Source organism: Cheilinus undulatus, linkage group 16, assembly GCF_018320785.1.
Source record: "Cheilinus undulatus linkage group 16, ASM1832078v1, whole genome shotgun sequence".
Taxonomy (NCBI): Eukaryota; Metazoa; Chordata; class Actinopteri; order Labriformes; family Labridae; genus Cheilinus; species Cheilinus undulatus.
The window spans coordinates 3,092,281-3,109,425 of NC_054880.1; the positions used below are offsets into that span (position 1 = coordinate 3,092,281).

Consider the following 17,145-nt stretch of genomic DNA (forward strand, 5'->3'; position numbering starts at 1 on the left):
AATAAGCAAACTCACTCCTTTTTTAGATTATTTTACTGACCCAGAGTAAAGCTAAACAGGCTCTGGATAATGTACATAGTGACATCCTGCCCCCTTTTTGTTCTTAAAATTGTGCTCGTGCTTCTGCTGAGCATCTCTGTTTGGAACCGTACAGCTGTCTCCTGTAAATTAAAATATTAGAATGAGTGATTGTTTTGCATTTCTGTGGACTTCTGGGTAATGAGTGATGTATGGAAGTGTGAAATAAAAGCTACAGTTGAACAACGAGGAACAGTGTGCAGCCTGCTGCCCTTCCCCTGTTTGCTTCCTTCTAACGGAAAAGAGGAATGTGGTCAATCTAATCCAGGCTATTTCCTCTATACCCTGTATACACAGACAATGCAACTTGTGTTTCAGGTTGTTTTTTACAACATTACAGGTGCACTCAGCAGTGTAAATCCAAAACCTTAGCTTTATTTGAAGGCAGTAGTATGACAAGTGTGAACAATTAGGAATCAACACTGTGTTTAGTAAATAATTAAAGACCAGGATTGTCCATTTGATATCAGCCAACTTTTTCATAAAGTGGTTAGTCAATCATTTAATGTTGATATAATAATTCAAGACAATAATTATTTATCAGAGACAGCATGCAAAAGTATTGTGCAAAAACATTACATCACTGGGACACAAAGACATTCAATGTGAGCAAGCTTTTTTCCTCAGTGATATGATCACTGGATTAAAATGACTCAGACTGTTTACTAACATTCAATGCAAGTGAGCCTCAGTTACAAAAAAAAAAAAAGTAAACAGTGTTCCTCTTCCGATAGCATGGAAATGATACAGCATGACCCATGATTTTCAGTCCCCCTGGTCCTATTTACCTCTCTGTCACTTGTGTTGACATGGGTAGGGAACAAGGAAAGAGGTGGAGGAAAAGGTACCCGGATTGTCTGACAGTAATATTTCCTTAACATCTTCTACTTTCCAAGCTTGTTAGCTTGCTTTAGAAAGCAAAGATAGCTGTGAATCAGTAATATCCACACCCGTGTTTGAACTGTTCTGCTCTGACTTGTGTCAACACAGACAAAACTATGCAGCTAATGGCCATCAAAGACTCCTGGATTCAAAACACCTCACTTCTGTTTGCATTCAAAAATGCGACATGTCATATAGTTTACAAGGAGAACCTGAAATTTGCAGGACAGAGACTCAAGTCAAAGTATGCAGTGAGGCAAGTGAGCTTGCATTACTGTGCAATATCTGACACTTGCATGCTTTGGGGCACAGTGTCACAGCCTTGTGTATCTTTGCCACAGCCTTGTGTATCTTTGCTGCCCTCTGCACCACACTCGTGGTTTTTGAACTGCTCTGTTCCCGGGAATTTTCTAAAACAAACATTGCAATAAATTGGTTTCTCCCCTGTGTGAACAGTCATGTGCTTTCTAAGACTAACATTTTGTGCATATTTTTTTCCACAGACTGTACAAACAAACGGTCTCTCCCCTGTGTGAACAAGCAAGTGCCGTCTCATATGTGTCTTTTGAACAAATCTTTTACCACACATCTGGCAATCAAATGGTTTTTCCCCTGTATGGATTCTCATATGCTCAACCAAGCTTTTTTTCATCCGGAAACTAGCTTTGCAAACGAAACAGCTGAAAGGTTTTTCTCCTGTGTGGACTTTTAAGTGAGCAGCCAAATGGGAGTTTTGTGTAAACCCAGAGCCACAGTAAGAGCAACTGTAAGGTTTCTCTCCTGTATGGGTTCTCATGTGAGTCAAAATGTCTTTTCTCCAGTAAAATTTTTTCTTACACACTGAGCAGCTGAATCGTTTTTGGTCTGAATGAAGGCTCTTATGATTTGTTAAGGTGTCCTTATCAGAGAATTTTTTGCCACAAATTGAGCAACGAAATGGTTTCACTTCTGTAGCAAACTCTGAAGAGCTAACTGATGCACTTCCATTATTAACTCTGATAACAATATTACAGTGTGATACCCCAGAGAGGTGTGAGGTCTTGTCAGTAGTAACTGGCTGTAAATTACTGTCTGGATTAAAGTCTGCTTTTGACCCTCCACAGTCCTCGCTGTCAGATTCTGTTTTCAAATGCTCCGTGCCTATGTTCTCTTCATTGTGGGTTTCATGAAACTGTGAGGACTGAGGTTCCTCTCCAGCCTCTTCTTCACCTTTCACAGGGACAGGAGTGAATGTGAACATATTGATGCCATCCTCCTCTGCTTTTTGAAGCTGCTCTATCTCCTGACTGCTCGACAGTTCCTCCTGTTCCTCTTTAATATGTGTTTGTTCTGGAGGATCCTCCTGGTTCTGACGAGAGATCTTCTCCTGTTGTCCAAGGCAAACCTCTTCTTCTTTCACTACCAGCTGCTGGACATCTGTGGAGAAAAGTGTGAAGCTTAGAAAAAAAACAAAAAAAAAATCTGTCGAGATACTGTTTCTACCCATGTCTCTACCTCAGAGCTACAAAAAAAGAGCAGATTTTGACAACTGAGAAATGTGAATGCCCTGCCCTAAAACCTGGGTTGGTCTTGTCCAGTGCATCCATACCAGTCCAATAAAACATTTCCTGTTATTTTTAGGACTAACCAGTAGACCAGTTCTCAAAGATGTCTTGCCTCCCTTCCAAAAGGCTTATTGAGTTCTTGGAGCCAAATATCCTTAACCAATTCCAGTTTTCCCTTTGGATCAAGTGTGGAACAAGTATGACCTAAATAAATATGATCCTGCAATGACATCTTCATCTGTTGCTGATTTTAAATGTGGCGTTCCTCAGGGATCCATTCTAGGTACTCTTTTGTTCTCTCTTTACATGCTCCTTCTCAGCCAGATTATCCAAAAACATCTCTGATCATATTTGACAATTTTAACATAAAGGCCCCACTGATATTTAGTGTGAATGTTACTTCATTTACTTAAGCTTCATACAGACAAATCTGATTAAACACATTTTTAGGGAACTGATTCTTTCAGTCTTCTTCATAACAACCCTAAATGCTGTGTGACTCTTTGCCCCTGTTTTAATAAAGAAATGTGGCCCAGTTCTGATGAAACTATGGCTTTACTATGGCTACATCTAAGCTATTTGCTATACCAACTGACCGTACAACTTAACACCCCCATCTGAGCTAAATGCCTCACTGGTGGCAGCCATTGCTGTCAGCTTCCAGTACAACGAATCCCACCTTGTTGATACTTTTTGGTCTCCTCAAATGATGCTGATTGGTCAGATCTATTTCCAGTCCTGCCACAAACATTTCAGACTAGACCTTTCCAAGATGGATCTGCCTGATGGAAACATGGAGTATGGCAAATCTATCTTCTTTACAAAGTTACTTTTCTACACAATCATCATTAAAATAAAGGAGGTGTAGTGAAGAAGTATTAAAGTAATGACCAAAAAGTGAGAACCGTAATCACTACCATTCACAATTGCTAAATCTCTGTGTGACTCTTCTTGTACTGAAATTCAACAGTTGTACTTTGTTAAGCAAACTTTAGAGATCTCTCAGGTTTTTTTTTCTTCCAAGAACTAATCAACCTAATAAAGATCTGTGTGGCGCAACGTTGTAAAGCAAGACAGTGAATCTTGGAACTGTGATTGCAGACTGATGTGCACAAGTCGTTTTGTGTTATGATTGTTGATTTAACCTCCGTGCACCTGTCCAGGTGTACAAAAGTTGTCATCCTTAAAGTATGTCTTTGTATTAGAGATGGGAAATATGGTAATATATATGGAGTATATCCGATGTATCACCCCTTTTGCCATGTGAGATGTGAAAAATGGCTAGATTGCGACTATTGAGTATAAATTGCGTAGACGTTTTAAGCTGTCAGCATTCTCTCATTAGTTTCACTCCTCCGTCTCTTGTCTCCAAAAGCCTCCCTCTTACAGCAGAAAGTACATTCCCCTGCTCATCCAGAAAACTCTCTTTTGCACATGAGAGAGCATAGAAGGTAAAATATCCTCCAAGGTAAATTAACTGTGAGAGACGTACAAAGAGAAACAGAACTGTATCAGTCATCTGACAGTGGTTCAGATTTAAAAAGGAAGGAAACAAACAAAACATGGCATTCTGTAAAATATGCCAAAAGATTACATGGACGTTTAACCTGGCACAAATGGATTTGTTTCACACATCCATCTGGAAAACCACTGATAGACAGCGTTTGGAAAAGGGCAGAGCCTTTGAAAAAAAACTTGGAGGGTGATTGGATGAACGTTATGTCTGTCACATCTTTACAGGCCAATCAGAGCAACAAAACACATGATGTTACCGCCAGCAAGCTGCACGCCTGCACCCTTACCAAGGGAGTAAGCTCCATAGAGAACTGCATAACGCCGTGAACCATGGTGACAGTAGACATGTCAGTACCCAACTTCTGTCGTTTTTGAAAAGAAAACAGCTCACTGCTGCTCCTTGTTCTTCTTTAAATGAAGAAATGTCGTCAAATTCTGATAAAACTGACGCCTTAGCAGCATCTAATCTCTTCCGCCATAATTGCACTGGTCTCTTGTTGCTGTTTGCTTGTGTCACGGCTCTGCCGTGTCCGAAAGTACTGCCCCTAGACGCTGATTGGTCCTGTCACTTTCTAACCAGACCCAAATGGTTCGGATGGGAGCTTTGCAAGATGGATTCACCAGCGAGAAACTAGAAAACGGGTCTATCCATCTGCTTTGCAAGGTTAATGGAGGTAATGGTGGCAGTAAAAAAAACACATCAATGAAGACATGGCCCCAGTAGGATCTCATAAAGATAAACAATCCAACGTATCATTGTTTGCTGAAAACTCCCTGTCAGAGTTGTACATGTCAGGGAAAAGCTTGCCCACCAGCTCAGATATGTGACCCAAATTCTTAGTCTAAGGTGTGAAAGATGATCTCATATCATGGAACTTTTAAGAAACTTGTCAGCTGTGCATCACCACAGCTAATAGGACTAATGTAATCAAAGCTGTGAGCCAAAACGGACAAGACTGCAGTGTTTTGGACATTTACTGCATCTTGAGATTGGTGAGTGTTTGTGTAGGTTTGCCTCACTGTTATTGAGGAAGAAAATAATCTTTTTTTACAATCAATAATAGTTAACATAGCAGAGAAACATTTCGGATCTTTTGAATCAGAATAAGATGGTGTAGAAGATAGAGAAGGGTCTATTTTTTATCATACTGTTGTCATTTTATCCACCAAAGGGCTAAATTAAACATTTACAGTCAATCAGAGATTTGAAAATACTGTGATATATATTGTTTATTATGATGAAACTTAAAAATATTAATTTTAGATCATATCACTCTGCTCAACCTTTCGGAGGTCTGAGTGACGCAGCTGTGTGAAGCAATACAGTGAATCTTGGGCTTGTGAGGGCAGACTTGATTAATGATGAATGAATAATGATGTCTCTGTGTGGGCATGGTGAGTGATGGGAGCTGGCATGGAGGAGGGTGGCTCTGGGATGCTGGAGATCACTGTTCAGCCCTCTGGAGGAGTTGTGGGATTAACTAAACGAAACACTGACAAATGAGGGTTCCCACTTTGCAACCCAAGCAATGTTTTTTTGTTGTTGTTGTTTTTTTTTTGCTACACATCAGTCTGCACGGTGGATTTGAGGAGGAAAACCGTAATGGCTTAGGGATTTCTTCACTGAACCGTGATCTTTTTGTGTGAAACAACCTTGTGTTTACTTAGGATGGGTCTGATTTTTTTTTTTTTTTCTATTTTGACAGAAAAAAAACATACCGATTTTGTGAATGTAGATTAAATAGTGGGTTTTTCTTCTCTTGGTTATAAGGGTTATAAGAAAGGTGCCAAAAGTTGTTTTAAACCACTGCCCTGTTTGATGCTCCTAAATAGTGTAGACATTAGTCAGAGAATGACAGCTTTTTTATATTTTTAGTATATCAGTAAAACTTTACAAACCTCCTCTGTGTAGCTCCACATCTGCGTCCACTTCCCTATTTCGTCCATTGTTCTGCCTTAATCGACAAATTTCCTCCTCGTACTCCGTTATTGTTCTTTCAAAGAGTCCAAATATCTCTTCGGCAGCTGCAGTCAGTCTCTGGTTCACTAAAGATCTCAGCCCTTGGACTTTAGACATTTTAAACTAAACAGGCGCAGGTTTCTCTTCTGAAACTCTCCTTTAAAAACAGTTTGGTTGATCTGGGGCCTCCTGTCTTGCTCCCGTCCTCTACTTCCAGCTTAAAGGCTAAGCTAGCAACATTAGCTTCGTGAGGCGCCAGGAGATATACAAAGGCGTCTAAACGTCATAAACACCACAGAGCCTCTGTGCCTGCTTGAATGAATAAAATTAATGGGTAAAAATTAAATGTTTCCCGACTGATTTGCTTCTTTTGTCCCTGTGTAAAGCTCATACATAGAGCTCCGGCGATTTCCAGGATGCTAGCTAACGGAAGGCTAAATTATTTTCCTTTGGGGTTCTCGGAAAACGGAATATTGGTTTAAGGCAAAACTATAAAAACATCTGCGCTGAAAAATGCTTTAGAACATATTGAACACGACACAAAACACTCTATTATTCTACCCCAACATGATCCTGCTTACTATAACAAAGCCGAGTACCGACTGTTTGCCTCCGCTTCTTCTTCTTCTGCTGCTGCTGCTGCTGCTGCTGCCTCTTCTTCTTCTTCTTCTTCTTCTTCTTCGGTGGATGCAATCATCACTCTTAAGTGCAAACCGCCACCTACTGTACCTGAGTATTTAGGTGGGATCCAGTTTAACAATTCTATTACGTTTTTTAAAAAACCCCTAAACTGAAGAGAAGTGTTTTTTTATTATTATTATTTCAGTGACGGACCTGACTAAAAAGGCAGTGACTTCTCCTACACTTTCTACATTTGTCCCAAACATCCCTCCACCCTCTTCCTACCTTTCTCACCTTTTTTTCCCGCTTTTCTCCTGTGATCACTACATTTGACATAACGCATTAATACATGTTCAACTTTTTCTTTTCCATTACAGTCGGTTCACATTTCTGCATTTTTTTTCAACACTTCTTCTTCGATGTGTGTGATGTTTGGAAGGAGGCTTCAGGGAAGTCACTTCTCTCACTGTCCTGTAGTTTTTTTTTTTTATCACAAATGATCCACCCATCATCTCTAACCTGTTTTTAGATTAATAATTAAGTGAACAAATGACTTAAAGCTATTATAATGGACCACACAGCAGTCAGATAACTGTGACCACAACAGTTTAGGCTGTTTCCAAAGAACTCTCTAAACCAGTGATACTCATCATGTTGCTCTTTTGTGATTATTTGTGGCTCTTTTATGTCTTAATCTAAATATTATTCCCCCAGAAAACCTTAAAAAGGGATTTTTTTGCCCTTTTCACCATTTTTTGTCACTTTTCACCCAATTAAGCTACCTTTTGCAAAAAAAACCCCTGTTTTTTTTGTTTTGTTTTGTTTTGTTTTGTTTTTTGCCATTTTAGCCACTTGTTTTTGCCTATTGTTTCTAATTGTTGCCACTTTTATCCCATTTTTGCCCCTTTTCATTATTTTTTGCCACTTTTTGCCCATTTAAGCTAAATTTTACCATTAAATACCACGTTTTCTCTTTTTTACACCCTTTCTTTGCCACTTTTATCCAATTTTTTCCATTTTTCACATTTTTTTTTGCCATTTTAAGCCACCTTTTTCCATTAAGCACCACACTGTTTACCCATTTTTGCCACTTTTATCCCATTTTTGCCCCCTTTCTTGCCCATTTAAGCTATCTTTTCCCATTAAATACCTCTTGTTTCCTATTTTTGGCCCAGTTTTGCCACTCTTGACTGCTTTTTGCCCGTTTTAGTCACTCTTCTTACCTTTTTTGCCACGTTTTTGCTGTTTTTGGACCATTTTTATGCCACCTCTAACTTGTTTTATTGGTCACTTCTCACCCATTTTTGCTACTTTCTGACCCTTTTTCCACTTTTTCTTTCTATTTTTGCCCCTCTTCACCCATTTGTGCTGCTTTTAGACCATTTTTGCCACCTTTAACTTGTTTTTATTGCTACTTCAAGCCGTTTTTGCCACTTTTCACCACTTAGATTGTGGCTCTTGCAAAAGTATTTTTCAATAATTTGGCTCTTTGGTTGAGCAGGGTTGAGTAACACTCCTCTAACTAAAGACATGGTTATCATTTAGTGGGTTTGAGCTCAAAGCTGCGCCACAGCTCTGTGTTCAGAGTGTGGATGTAAAGAAGAAAGGTGTGTTGTGTATGGAAGCTGTGGTACCCAGATGGTTTGGTCCAGGACCGCCAAAATCTGCCTCATGAGAAATGGTTCATCCCGAAACTTTTCCACCACTCAGATTTGTCCAGTGAAAAATGGTTGCCGTCGTCTTCCTTTAGATGGAATAAAATAAATGGCATGCACAAGACTTGCACCGATCAATCAAAATCAGTCACAGAAATTTTAATTAAATTATTCAAATAGAACTGGTTTAATACAGCCTACAAATTTTAATCCATAAAGGCTCAACCTTAAACACTACAATACAGTAGGTGGCGACATTTCTTAAGAGAAAGAAGGAGAAGACGTCACCTGATCAATCGGCTCTGACCCGGATGTTTTTCCTTTCGTTGACTCGCATGCCAATAACTCGTACTTGAAGATCAAACGTCTTTATGTCTATTTAAGAAAGCGAGGTTAGCCTTTCTAGCAAGATGTATACACGAAAGCCTCGACTATACATCTCTACAGGAGGGAGCTGTCTATAGAGTCTGAACAGTAATTTAACATTTCATTCACAAAGCAACAGATAGTGCTTTCTAAGTAGTTCCCTCCTCTTGTCTTTCAATTCTATGTTGACATAAATAGCCCAAGAAAAGGGTAATGATGTTAGCTTAGCTTCCTAGCTGGGAATACGAAGACACAAGCGACAAATTCCGCACCAGAATCCGTTTTTTTTTTTTTTTTTTTTTACCGCTGTTCCTGCTTGAAAATGTCTAGAGTCCAAATATTAAGATCCCTAGTGAACCAGAGACTGTCTGCGGCTGCTGAAGAGATTTTCGAGCTGTTTGAAAGAACGATAGCAGAATATGAGGAGGAACTTTACCGATCCAGACAGATGCAACACAAACACTCGGCTGTTGGTGTTAACCCTGAGTTACACAGAGCAGGTTGGTACATGTGTTTTATTTTTAAATACCACCTAATTACAGAGAATTACTACGAGGAATTACTTTAAAACACAATTTTAAGGTAAATACTTCCTTATTGTTACAGCAGAGTTGATCAAATGTCAACTTACAACTAAGTAATTACCACATTATTTTTGAGAAATTCCTCAGTAATTACCACTTATTGTAACTTTTACTGCCATTTCCTCTAAATATGTTTTTAAGTGTAAAAAAAAATCCTCTTCTTTGTGGCAGAATGTGCTGATACATATTAAGGTATAACAACTATTTTAAAAAAGAGTCCATTGATTTTTGAGAAAAATAACAAAAAAATCAAGTTTATCTAGTCATGACTTTAGGAAAAACTAATTTCAGAGATTTTGAGTTGAGGAAAGTTAGATGGATAGGTAGATATTCGTTTACTGTCATTGCATTGTAAAACACAACGAAATTACATTTTGCAGTCTCCTCTGTAGCAGCAAACACAGTCATCCAAGTGGTGGTTAGAAATCCGCAGCCTCATGTCGTCCATCCTGCTGGCGAGGGAGCAGGCACCCGGGAGAAAGACGCTCAGTACGACAGGTTTGTGTGGGGCGGCTCTTAGCCTAGCCTGCAGCTCAGCTTATTTGCCCGGCCTCCGCCTTCTTGCACAATGCCATCTCTGCCTCCTCCCCACTGGCTGTAGGTGTTGTGCTGCTCTATGTCCTCCTTTCAGTCTCCGAGCACCCCGTTCTCTGGATAATCTCCATCGGGGAAGATTCACACACACAACTCTGTGACACGCTGTCAGTTCTGGCATGAGTGTAGGACTTTGTTTTGCTGCTGGTGATGGAGCGCCGGGCCGCTGCGTTTGTACGCCACGCTGGCCCATGCTATCTCAGTAGGTAGTATCAGTAGTCTCCTGTTGATCAGGCAGTGTTCCATGGCAGTTACTGGCAGTTGTTGTTGGCTTTTAAGCTAGCCAGGAGTTGTAGTTGAGACTGAGGTCTTCTTTTCACCTTTTTTGGGTTTTTCTTGATGGAAATTTTCCGTTCTTTATCTTCAAAGGTGTCCTGGACCATCCATCTTCTTTGTTTTCATAAGTTTTGACATATGTTGTCAACTTAATTGTGAAAAACACTACAAGTCCAAGATATAACTCAAGAGTGCATCTTCTTGCTGTCAACTGCTCTGGTTGCCTGGCAACAGTTTTTTTTTTCAAACTGTCAATCAAAAAGTTGTATTTAAAAGAAAAAAAAAGAAAATGTGGAGTTTTAAATGTCATAATTTTGAATGTATTCACTAAAAATTAAAGAGTAAGTTATACATTTACAGCTTAATATGTCTTGTAAATTTTCAACAATATAAAGTCATAAATTTATGAGAAATTAATCTCCAAACGCTGGTTTGATTGGACTCGTCTTCAGGATGCTGTCAGTTTGTTGTTATACACTGAACAGCCCCAGTTTACAACAATGTCTTTTCAAAGTCCAGATGCTCATTGCAATGTGAGGATTCTGGGCTAAAATAACAAGTATTTCCTTATTGCTTTTCCTAGTAAAAACTTTAGTTTAATCAGGCTTTTGACTGCAGTGCTTGCTCTGGGGCAAACCGTTTCATTTAGTAAAATTTTCTTCCATTCTATAGATATTTTTTACTTTGTATCCCAAAATTTCTACGTTTTTTCTCTTGAAAATTTATTATTGTAAATTTATGACTTTTTCAACAAAAAAAAACAAGATTTAAAAAAAAAAAAAATCCTCCTTATTTTTTATAGTGGCTGAAATAGGCAATATAGATTTAAGTAGTTTACAAGTCAACAGATATTTTTTCTTCAACTTGTATGTATTTTATCATTTTTGCAGACTTTCAGCAGCTGGTAGTGAGAAAGGAAGAGGTTCATCCCACGGAGCAGGAGAGGAGCTCCAGTATGAACCAGGAGGAGCCACTAGAACCAGCACACATTAAAGAGGAACAGAAGGAACTGTGGAGCAGACAGGAGAGAGAGCAACTTCAAGGAGCAGAGGAGGCTGATATTATCAAATTTACATTCGCTCCTTACCCTGTAAGAAGCAAAGAGGATGATAGAAGGAAACATCAGTCCTCACAGCTTGATAAAAACCAAAGTGAAGAGAACAGAGACACAGAGGATTTGAAAACAGAATCTGATGGAGAGGACTGTGGAGGATCAGAAGCAGACAGAGAGTCTCATCCAGAAAATCTTTTACGTCTTTCAACTTCATACCTTTCTGGATCAAATAGTGATCACAGTAGTTTTTATTTTGAAGAAAGAAGTGATCCTCAGTCAGGTTTTTACCCTCTGCAAAACAATGAGAAAAGAGTGAAACCATTTAGCTGCTCTGTTTGTGGTAAGAGATACCCCCAGAAAAGATCTTTAGCAAATCACATGAGGCTTCATTCAGAGGGAAAATATTTCAGTTGTTCCATTTGTAAGAAGACTTTCCCATGGAGAAGAGACGTTCTGACACACATGAGAATCCACACAGGAGAGAAACCCTTCAGTTGCTCCCTCTGTGGATCAAGGTTCTCTCAAAGCTCCCACCTGACCTTACACTTAAGAGTTCATACAGGGGAGAAACCATTCACCTGCTCTGTGTGCAATACAAGTTTCAGTGTTAGGAAGAGTTTAGTCGATCACATGACAACCCATACAGGAGAGAAACCATACAAGTGTTTAGTTTGCGGTAAAAGATTTGCACAGAATGGAGCTCTAAGGCGACACTCAGCTGTCCACACGGGGGAGAAACCCTTTCATTGCAGTGTTTGTGATAAAAGATTTACTCGGCTTGAGCATGTGAAAAATCATAAGTGTGCTGGTGAGAAGAGCAAGAATAGATAAGGCCATGGAAAAGCTTGCGGAACTACATTTTCTGTCTGATTTTACATAGCCAAAACATGTGAAGGCTCCAAAATAAGCCATGTTTTGTTTTATTACCTTCATTCAAGACAAAGATTTATTTGTCTGTACTTCACACACCAGATAGACCATTAATGGCATGGAATTTATTTTGCATCCATCTGGAAAACAACCATCTCTAAGTGGTGAGGATAGAACCTTTCTAAAGAAATTTGAAGGATGGTTGGATTAAAGTTATGTCTGTAACATTCATTACGGGCCAATCAGAGCTACAAAACGTACAGTGGAGTAGGTAAGCTCTGCAACTCAAGAAGATAATTATGTACTGCAAGCTTGACAGGCAGCCATAGTCATGTCAACACATGATACTTCACTGTCAGTGAAGCCAGTTGGTGAGTAAAACTCTTGCCAAACCCAGTCAGGATTATAGAAAAAAAAACATAATTTCCACCAGCAACAGCTTTCAGTGTGGTTCTTTGCTCTTCTTTTAAGTGTTGTCAAGTGCATCCAAGCTTCTCTCTTTACCAGCCATCATTGTTTACAGGCTTGCAGTCACTTCAACTCAAACCCTACCCATACCGATTGCCTTTTTCTCCTCAAATGAAGCTAACTGATCATTCTCCTCTGGGAACAACCATATCATCTCGAAACTTGACGATAGAAAAAAAATCTGGCAAGTCTATCTGGTTAGTAGGACGATTTTGGAAACTTTCTTTTTCTATGTCTTGTCTTTCTTTACCATTATATCCATCAGAGCTTAGTGGAAGATTACTATGATCAAGATGACCTTGGAATGCCACTGGATCTTCCAGGAGCTGAGAAACACTGCAAAGGAGAAGGATAGCTCACACAGATTTCTGCCAAAGAATTCTGATCCCAGTGAGATTATATTAAAAAAGTGTATGGGCACACTATCATGAAATCCCATGCTGCCTGGAAACAATGTGAACCATTTAATGATGAGAAACAAGCCAGCTCATGTATTTGTATTTGTAATTCTTTCACTATGGTGTTTATTTCAGCACATGATCAAAAAGAAGAAAAAAAATATTCTCTTTGAGTTTTTGAGTAAAAAAACAACTCTTCAAATATGATATACATGTCCACAAGAGCAATAAAGTGGTAACTTTTCTCATCATTTCTATGCTTAGATTTTTTTAAATATTGCTTCAGTATAACCCACATTTGTTTACGTTGAATATAGTGGCTGAATGATCAGGTCCTTCATGTTACAATGTTTGTAATAAACTCTGGATAAGTTCACAAACAGAAAAAGAGAAGTCCATACCAAAGCCCTTAATAACTTCATAGTAGGAATGCAGTAAACATTCAAACTGGGAATATTCACTGGGTACATGACTTCCAGGGTCAGTTTTAGACATTGCAGGTCACAGACAAAGACCGGAATAAGGCCCTACTTGATTTTGCTATAGGCAACCATAGTGACGAATTTGCTATTTAGCTGACAGCTGCTGCTTCAGGAGAGCTCTGCATTACCTTCTGTGCACTGTCCTCTTTGGATAAATTCCTGTCGCATTTGTCTCTGCCAGCCTCTCTCCTTATTCTAGCATCACTGCTAATATAAGCATGTAAAACCTTTATTGATTTAAGAGGAGGAGGTATAAATATGTCAATATATCAATAAAAACAAATAACCTACAATTTGCATAATTTATTTCAGTATTTTCATTTTTCTCTACCTTTTGGTGGGAGGTTGCAGCATTATTTCTAATTTCATTCATTTAGCCTTATTAGTATAACCTCCTGAGAACTGAGCCTTTGTTTGGAGAGCATTTTTATTTTCTCCCACTTATTTGGGATAAATACGGTCAGATAAGTTAAAATATCAGTCTTGTCATTGAACAGGAATTTCTTGGAAATTTTCCTTTCCAAACCCCCCCAAAATTCCATTATTTAAAAAAAGTCTTTGAAAATTCTTTAACATATTTTTAAATTACTCAAATATTTCTTTAGATAGTACTCAAATCTTTCAGTGAAAATTAATCATAAAGCCTGTAAATTCCAATAAAAATTTCCCAAAAAATTCCATGCAAATTTCTGAAAGTTTCAAGCAAATTCCCCAAATACTAAAGTAAACTCCCCCTTCAATTTCCTGGCAAATTTCTAGACATTTTTAAGAAAAATTCTCCAAAATCCCAAGAAAATGATAGCTACAACCCAAACCCCCTAAAGTTTTCTAAGAAAAATGCTGAAAAATTCAAAGGACAATCCTGAAGCCCAAATTCCCAATCCAACTTCCCATAAATTTGGTAATAATTTCCCCATATTCCCATGAAAGTGCATTAAAAAATTGAAATAAATTCAAGCCATGAAACCCTCCAAAATATACAAGCATATCCTCTTCCAATAAAAATACTTTGACAACTTCAAGCAAATTCCCTAAAATATACAAACAGCAAATTATCCCAACATTTCAAGCAAATACCTTAAACTTGAATGGACATTTTTTTACGTCAATTCTAATACCAAAAATGATTGCTATAATGTAGGAAAGCCAAAATGTGATGTCCTCATATGTGGATGCAGGGTCTTAGGAAGTAAATGATTATTAATAATAAATTTAAAAAAAAAAAAAACAAGAAGGCCTGAGAGCTTGAACTACAGATACTGCAATTATGACTATGTGTACAGGGAAAGTTTTCAATTTCCCAATTAAGAAAAAAAAAAAAAAAACAGTGTTGTGTTTTCTTAAATTACCATACAAAAAATGTAATCAACTGGGACTTCAAAACTGAGGTATGAACCAAATTTTTTTTATAGAGCAAAAATCCTATTTAATAACTCTTAACGTTTTCAAAAACGAGGTTTAGTTAGAAATAAGTTACTTAAAAATAAATACACAAAATTCTGGAAAATAATAAAGAATTAAACAGAAAAATAATAATGGTTGAACACTAAGACTTTACCAACTGACAAAACTAACGCACAAAATCATCATAATAGGACATGTGGCACAGTAATCTTTTATCGGGATTTTCTTGTTGTCATTATTGTGAGAGATCAAAACTGTGATTGAAAATGAAATTAATTAAAATTATTGAAATTGAAATTAATTTCCCAGCACTAGAAGACAGTTCAACATAAATAAAATTCAAGACATACATCATCTCTCTTGATTAGGATCAGTTGGAGATTTGTGGCGCTTTATCCCTCTGGGTGAATCTTTGATTAAGAATACTACAACTCAGAGGTTTGTCTCCCATGTGGACATTCAAGTGTTGCTTCAGACCTCCATGTCGAGAAAATCTTTTTCCACAAACTGAACAACACTACGGTTTCACTCCTGTGTGGACAAGAAAGTGCCATTTCAGCTGTTTCTTTATTCTCTGTTTTCCCACACACTGTACAACTAAAAGGTTTCTCTCCTGTGTGTGTGTGTGTTCTCATATGTGCAATCAATTCTAATTTGCATCTGATGATGATGTTACAGACCAAGCAGACTAATGGATTCTTTCCCATTTGAGTTTTAGGTGTGCCACCCCACTGAAATTAACTAATGTGTTTCCAATGTTATGTTAGACATCATGTACAGTGATGTCTTTGTTTTTCTGACGGTTTAAACCTTCCCAAGGTTCACCACTCTCCTGTCAAGTACCACTGTCATCTGTAACAGACCTAGGGAGGTGTGAGGTGAGGTCAGGAGTAACTGGCTGTAAATTACTGTCTGGATTAAAATCTGCTTTTGGCCCTCCACAGTCCCCACTGTCAGATTCTGTTTTCAGATGCTCTGTCTGTTCTCCTCATTTATAATTTCATCAAGCTGTGAGGATTTGAGGTTTCTCTCCATCCACTTCCTCACTCTTCAAAGAGACAGGAATAAATGTGAACTTGTTGATACCAGCCTCCTCTGTTCCTTGAAGCTGCTCCCTCTCCTGATGGATCCACAGTTCCTCCTGTTCCTCTTTAATGCTTGCTGGTTCTGGTGGCTCCTCCTGGTTCACACTGGTGCTTTCCTCCTGCTGCTTGGGGGGGCCCTCTTTTTTTTCCTCACAAAAAGCTGCATAAATGCCCTACAGAATGAGTGGGCACAAATTCCCACACATACGCTCTAAAATCTTGTGGAAAGCCTTCAAAGAAGAGTGGAAGCTGTTACCACTGCAGAAGTTCATATATTCAAATGCATGTCCACATAGTGTTTCTTCAAATTGAGTCATGTTGACCTGCTCACTAGGACATGTAAGTGTATTTCTTATGTTTCTGCCTCCATTTTTTCAACCTAGATCTCTTGTACAAATGAATTCAAAATTTTAGGCACACCAGAAGCACTCGTGTTTTAAACTATGTTAAAAAAAATCACACCACTGAACTTCAACTAAAATGTACAGGAAAAGCAAGTTATAAATTATAAATGAAACTATGACTTTTACTTATGTCCGAATAGTAGCAGGCCGTCATTTTGTGAGTTGCAGGCTGTTTAGTGGGAAGCCAGTGCCTGTGGAAAGCCTTGGATTACTATCCGTGAAATGTCTTCTTTTGATAAGCTCCTGTCACATTATTCTCTACCAGGGCTGAACAATTAATCTAAACCAGTGTTACTCAACCAGAGCCAAATTGTTAACAAAATGCCTTCGCAAGAGCCAGAATCTAAATGGTGAAACATGATGAAAATGGATTAAAGTGGCAATGAAAATAAGTGGAAGGTGGCAAAAATGGTCAAATAGCAGCAAAAAAGTAGCAAAAAATGAGGGGAAAAGGGGCAAAATAGGCATACAATGGGGAAAACTGGGTGAAAATGGGAAAAAATGGGTGCAAAGTCACAAAAAATGGAGTTACAGGTGGTCAAAAAGCTGCAAAAAATGAGTGAAACATGACTAAAATGGGCAAAAAGCTGTAAAAAGGTGGGAAAATTGAGAAAAAAAACAGCATTTAACGGCAAAAAGTAGCTTAAATGGGCAAAAAATTGCAAGAAACAGGATAAAAGTGGCTAAAACTGATTAAAAAATGGACAAAAAATGATAAAAGTAGTAATAATGGTCAAAAAGTTGCTACAAGAAGTGGTAAAATGGGCTAAAAGCAGCAGAAATGGATTAAAAGTGGCAAAAAAATGTAAAAAAAAAAAAAAAGGGGACAAAAAATAGCAAATAATGGCAATGGAAATAGACAGAGATAAAATAAAGGTTGACAATTAAGTTTGACCATTACAATC

The 17,145-nt window shown here is 38.2% G+C and overlaps 3 protein-coding genes and 1 gene segment (V, D, J or C); 2 read left to right on the forward strand and 2 right to left on the reverse strand.

Moving 5' to 3' along the window:
* The window catches only part of LOC121523649, an 820,099-nt gene that overhangs the window by 677,989 nt on the left and 124,965 nt on the right, over positions 1-17,145 (forward strand).
* LOC121523651 (immunoglobulin kappa light chain-like) overlaps positions 1-17,145 on the reverse strand; it is an 813,481-nt gene that overhangs the window by 676,233 nt on the left and 120,103 nt on the right. The gene's annotated exons all lie outside the window — the stretch shown is intronic.
* Positions 478-6,624, reverse strand: LOC121523605 (gastrula zinc finger protein XlCGF26.1-like). Its single transcript, XM_041808542.1, has 2 exons — positions 5,919-6,624; positions 478-2,376 (listed from the first exon to the last, which is right to left on the reverse strand). Exons 1-2 carry the CDS (start codon positions 6,094-6,096, stop codon positions 1,232-1,234), a joined length of 1,323 nt encoding a protein of 440 aa, XP_041664476.1. The 5' UTR covers positions 6,097-6,624; the 3' UTR covers positions 478-1,231.
* LOC121523624 (oocyte zinc finger protein XlCOF20-like) lies at positions 8,602-13,736 on the forward strand. Of its 2 annotated transcripts, none has more exons than XM_041808563.1 (2): positions 8,602-9,121; positions 10,966-13,736. In XM_041808563.1, the coding sequence occupies exons 1-2, from the start codon at positions 8,944-8,946 to the stop codon at positions 11,958-11,960; spliced, it is 1,173 nt and encodes a 390-aa protein (XP_041664497.1). In that variant the 5' UTR covers positions 8,602-8,943; the 3' UTR covers positions 11,961-13,736. The 2 variants fall into 2 exon arrangements, with proteins under 2 accessions (XP_041664497.1, XP_041664498.1); XM_041808564.1 differs by lacking the exon at positions 8,602-9,121 and adding an exon at positions 9,597-9,703.

Coding starts and splice junctions, on each gene's coding strand:
- LOC121523605 (XM_041808542.1), bottom strand. CDS start 6,096: ATGTCTAAAGTCCAAGGGCTGAGATCTTTAGTGAACCAGAGACTGACT. Junction 2,377..5,918: donor TGTGGAGCTACACAGAGGAG/GTTTGTAAAGTT, acceptor TTTTCTCCACAG/ATGTCCAGCAGCTGGTAGTG.
- LOC121523624 (XM_041808563.1), top strand. CDS start 8,944: ATGTCTAGAGTCCAAATATTAAGATCCCTAGTGAACCAGAGACTGTCT. Junction 9,122..10,965: donor CCCTGAGTTACACAGAGCAG/GTTGGTACATGT, acceptor TCATTTTTGCAG/ACTTTCAGCAGCTGGTAGTG.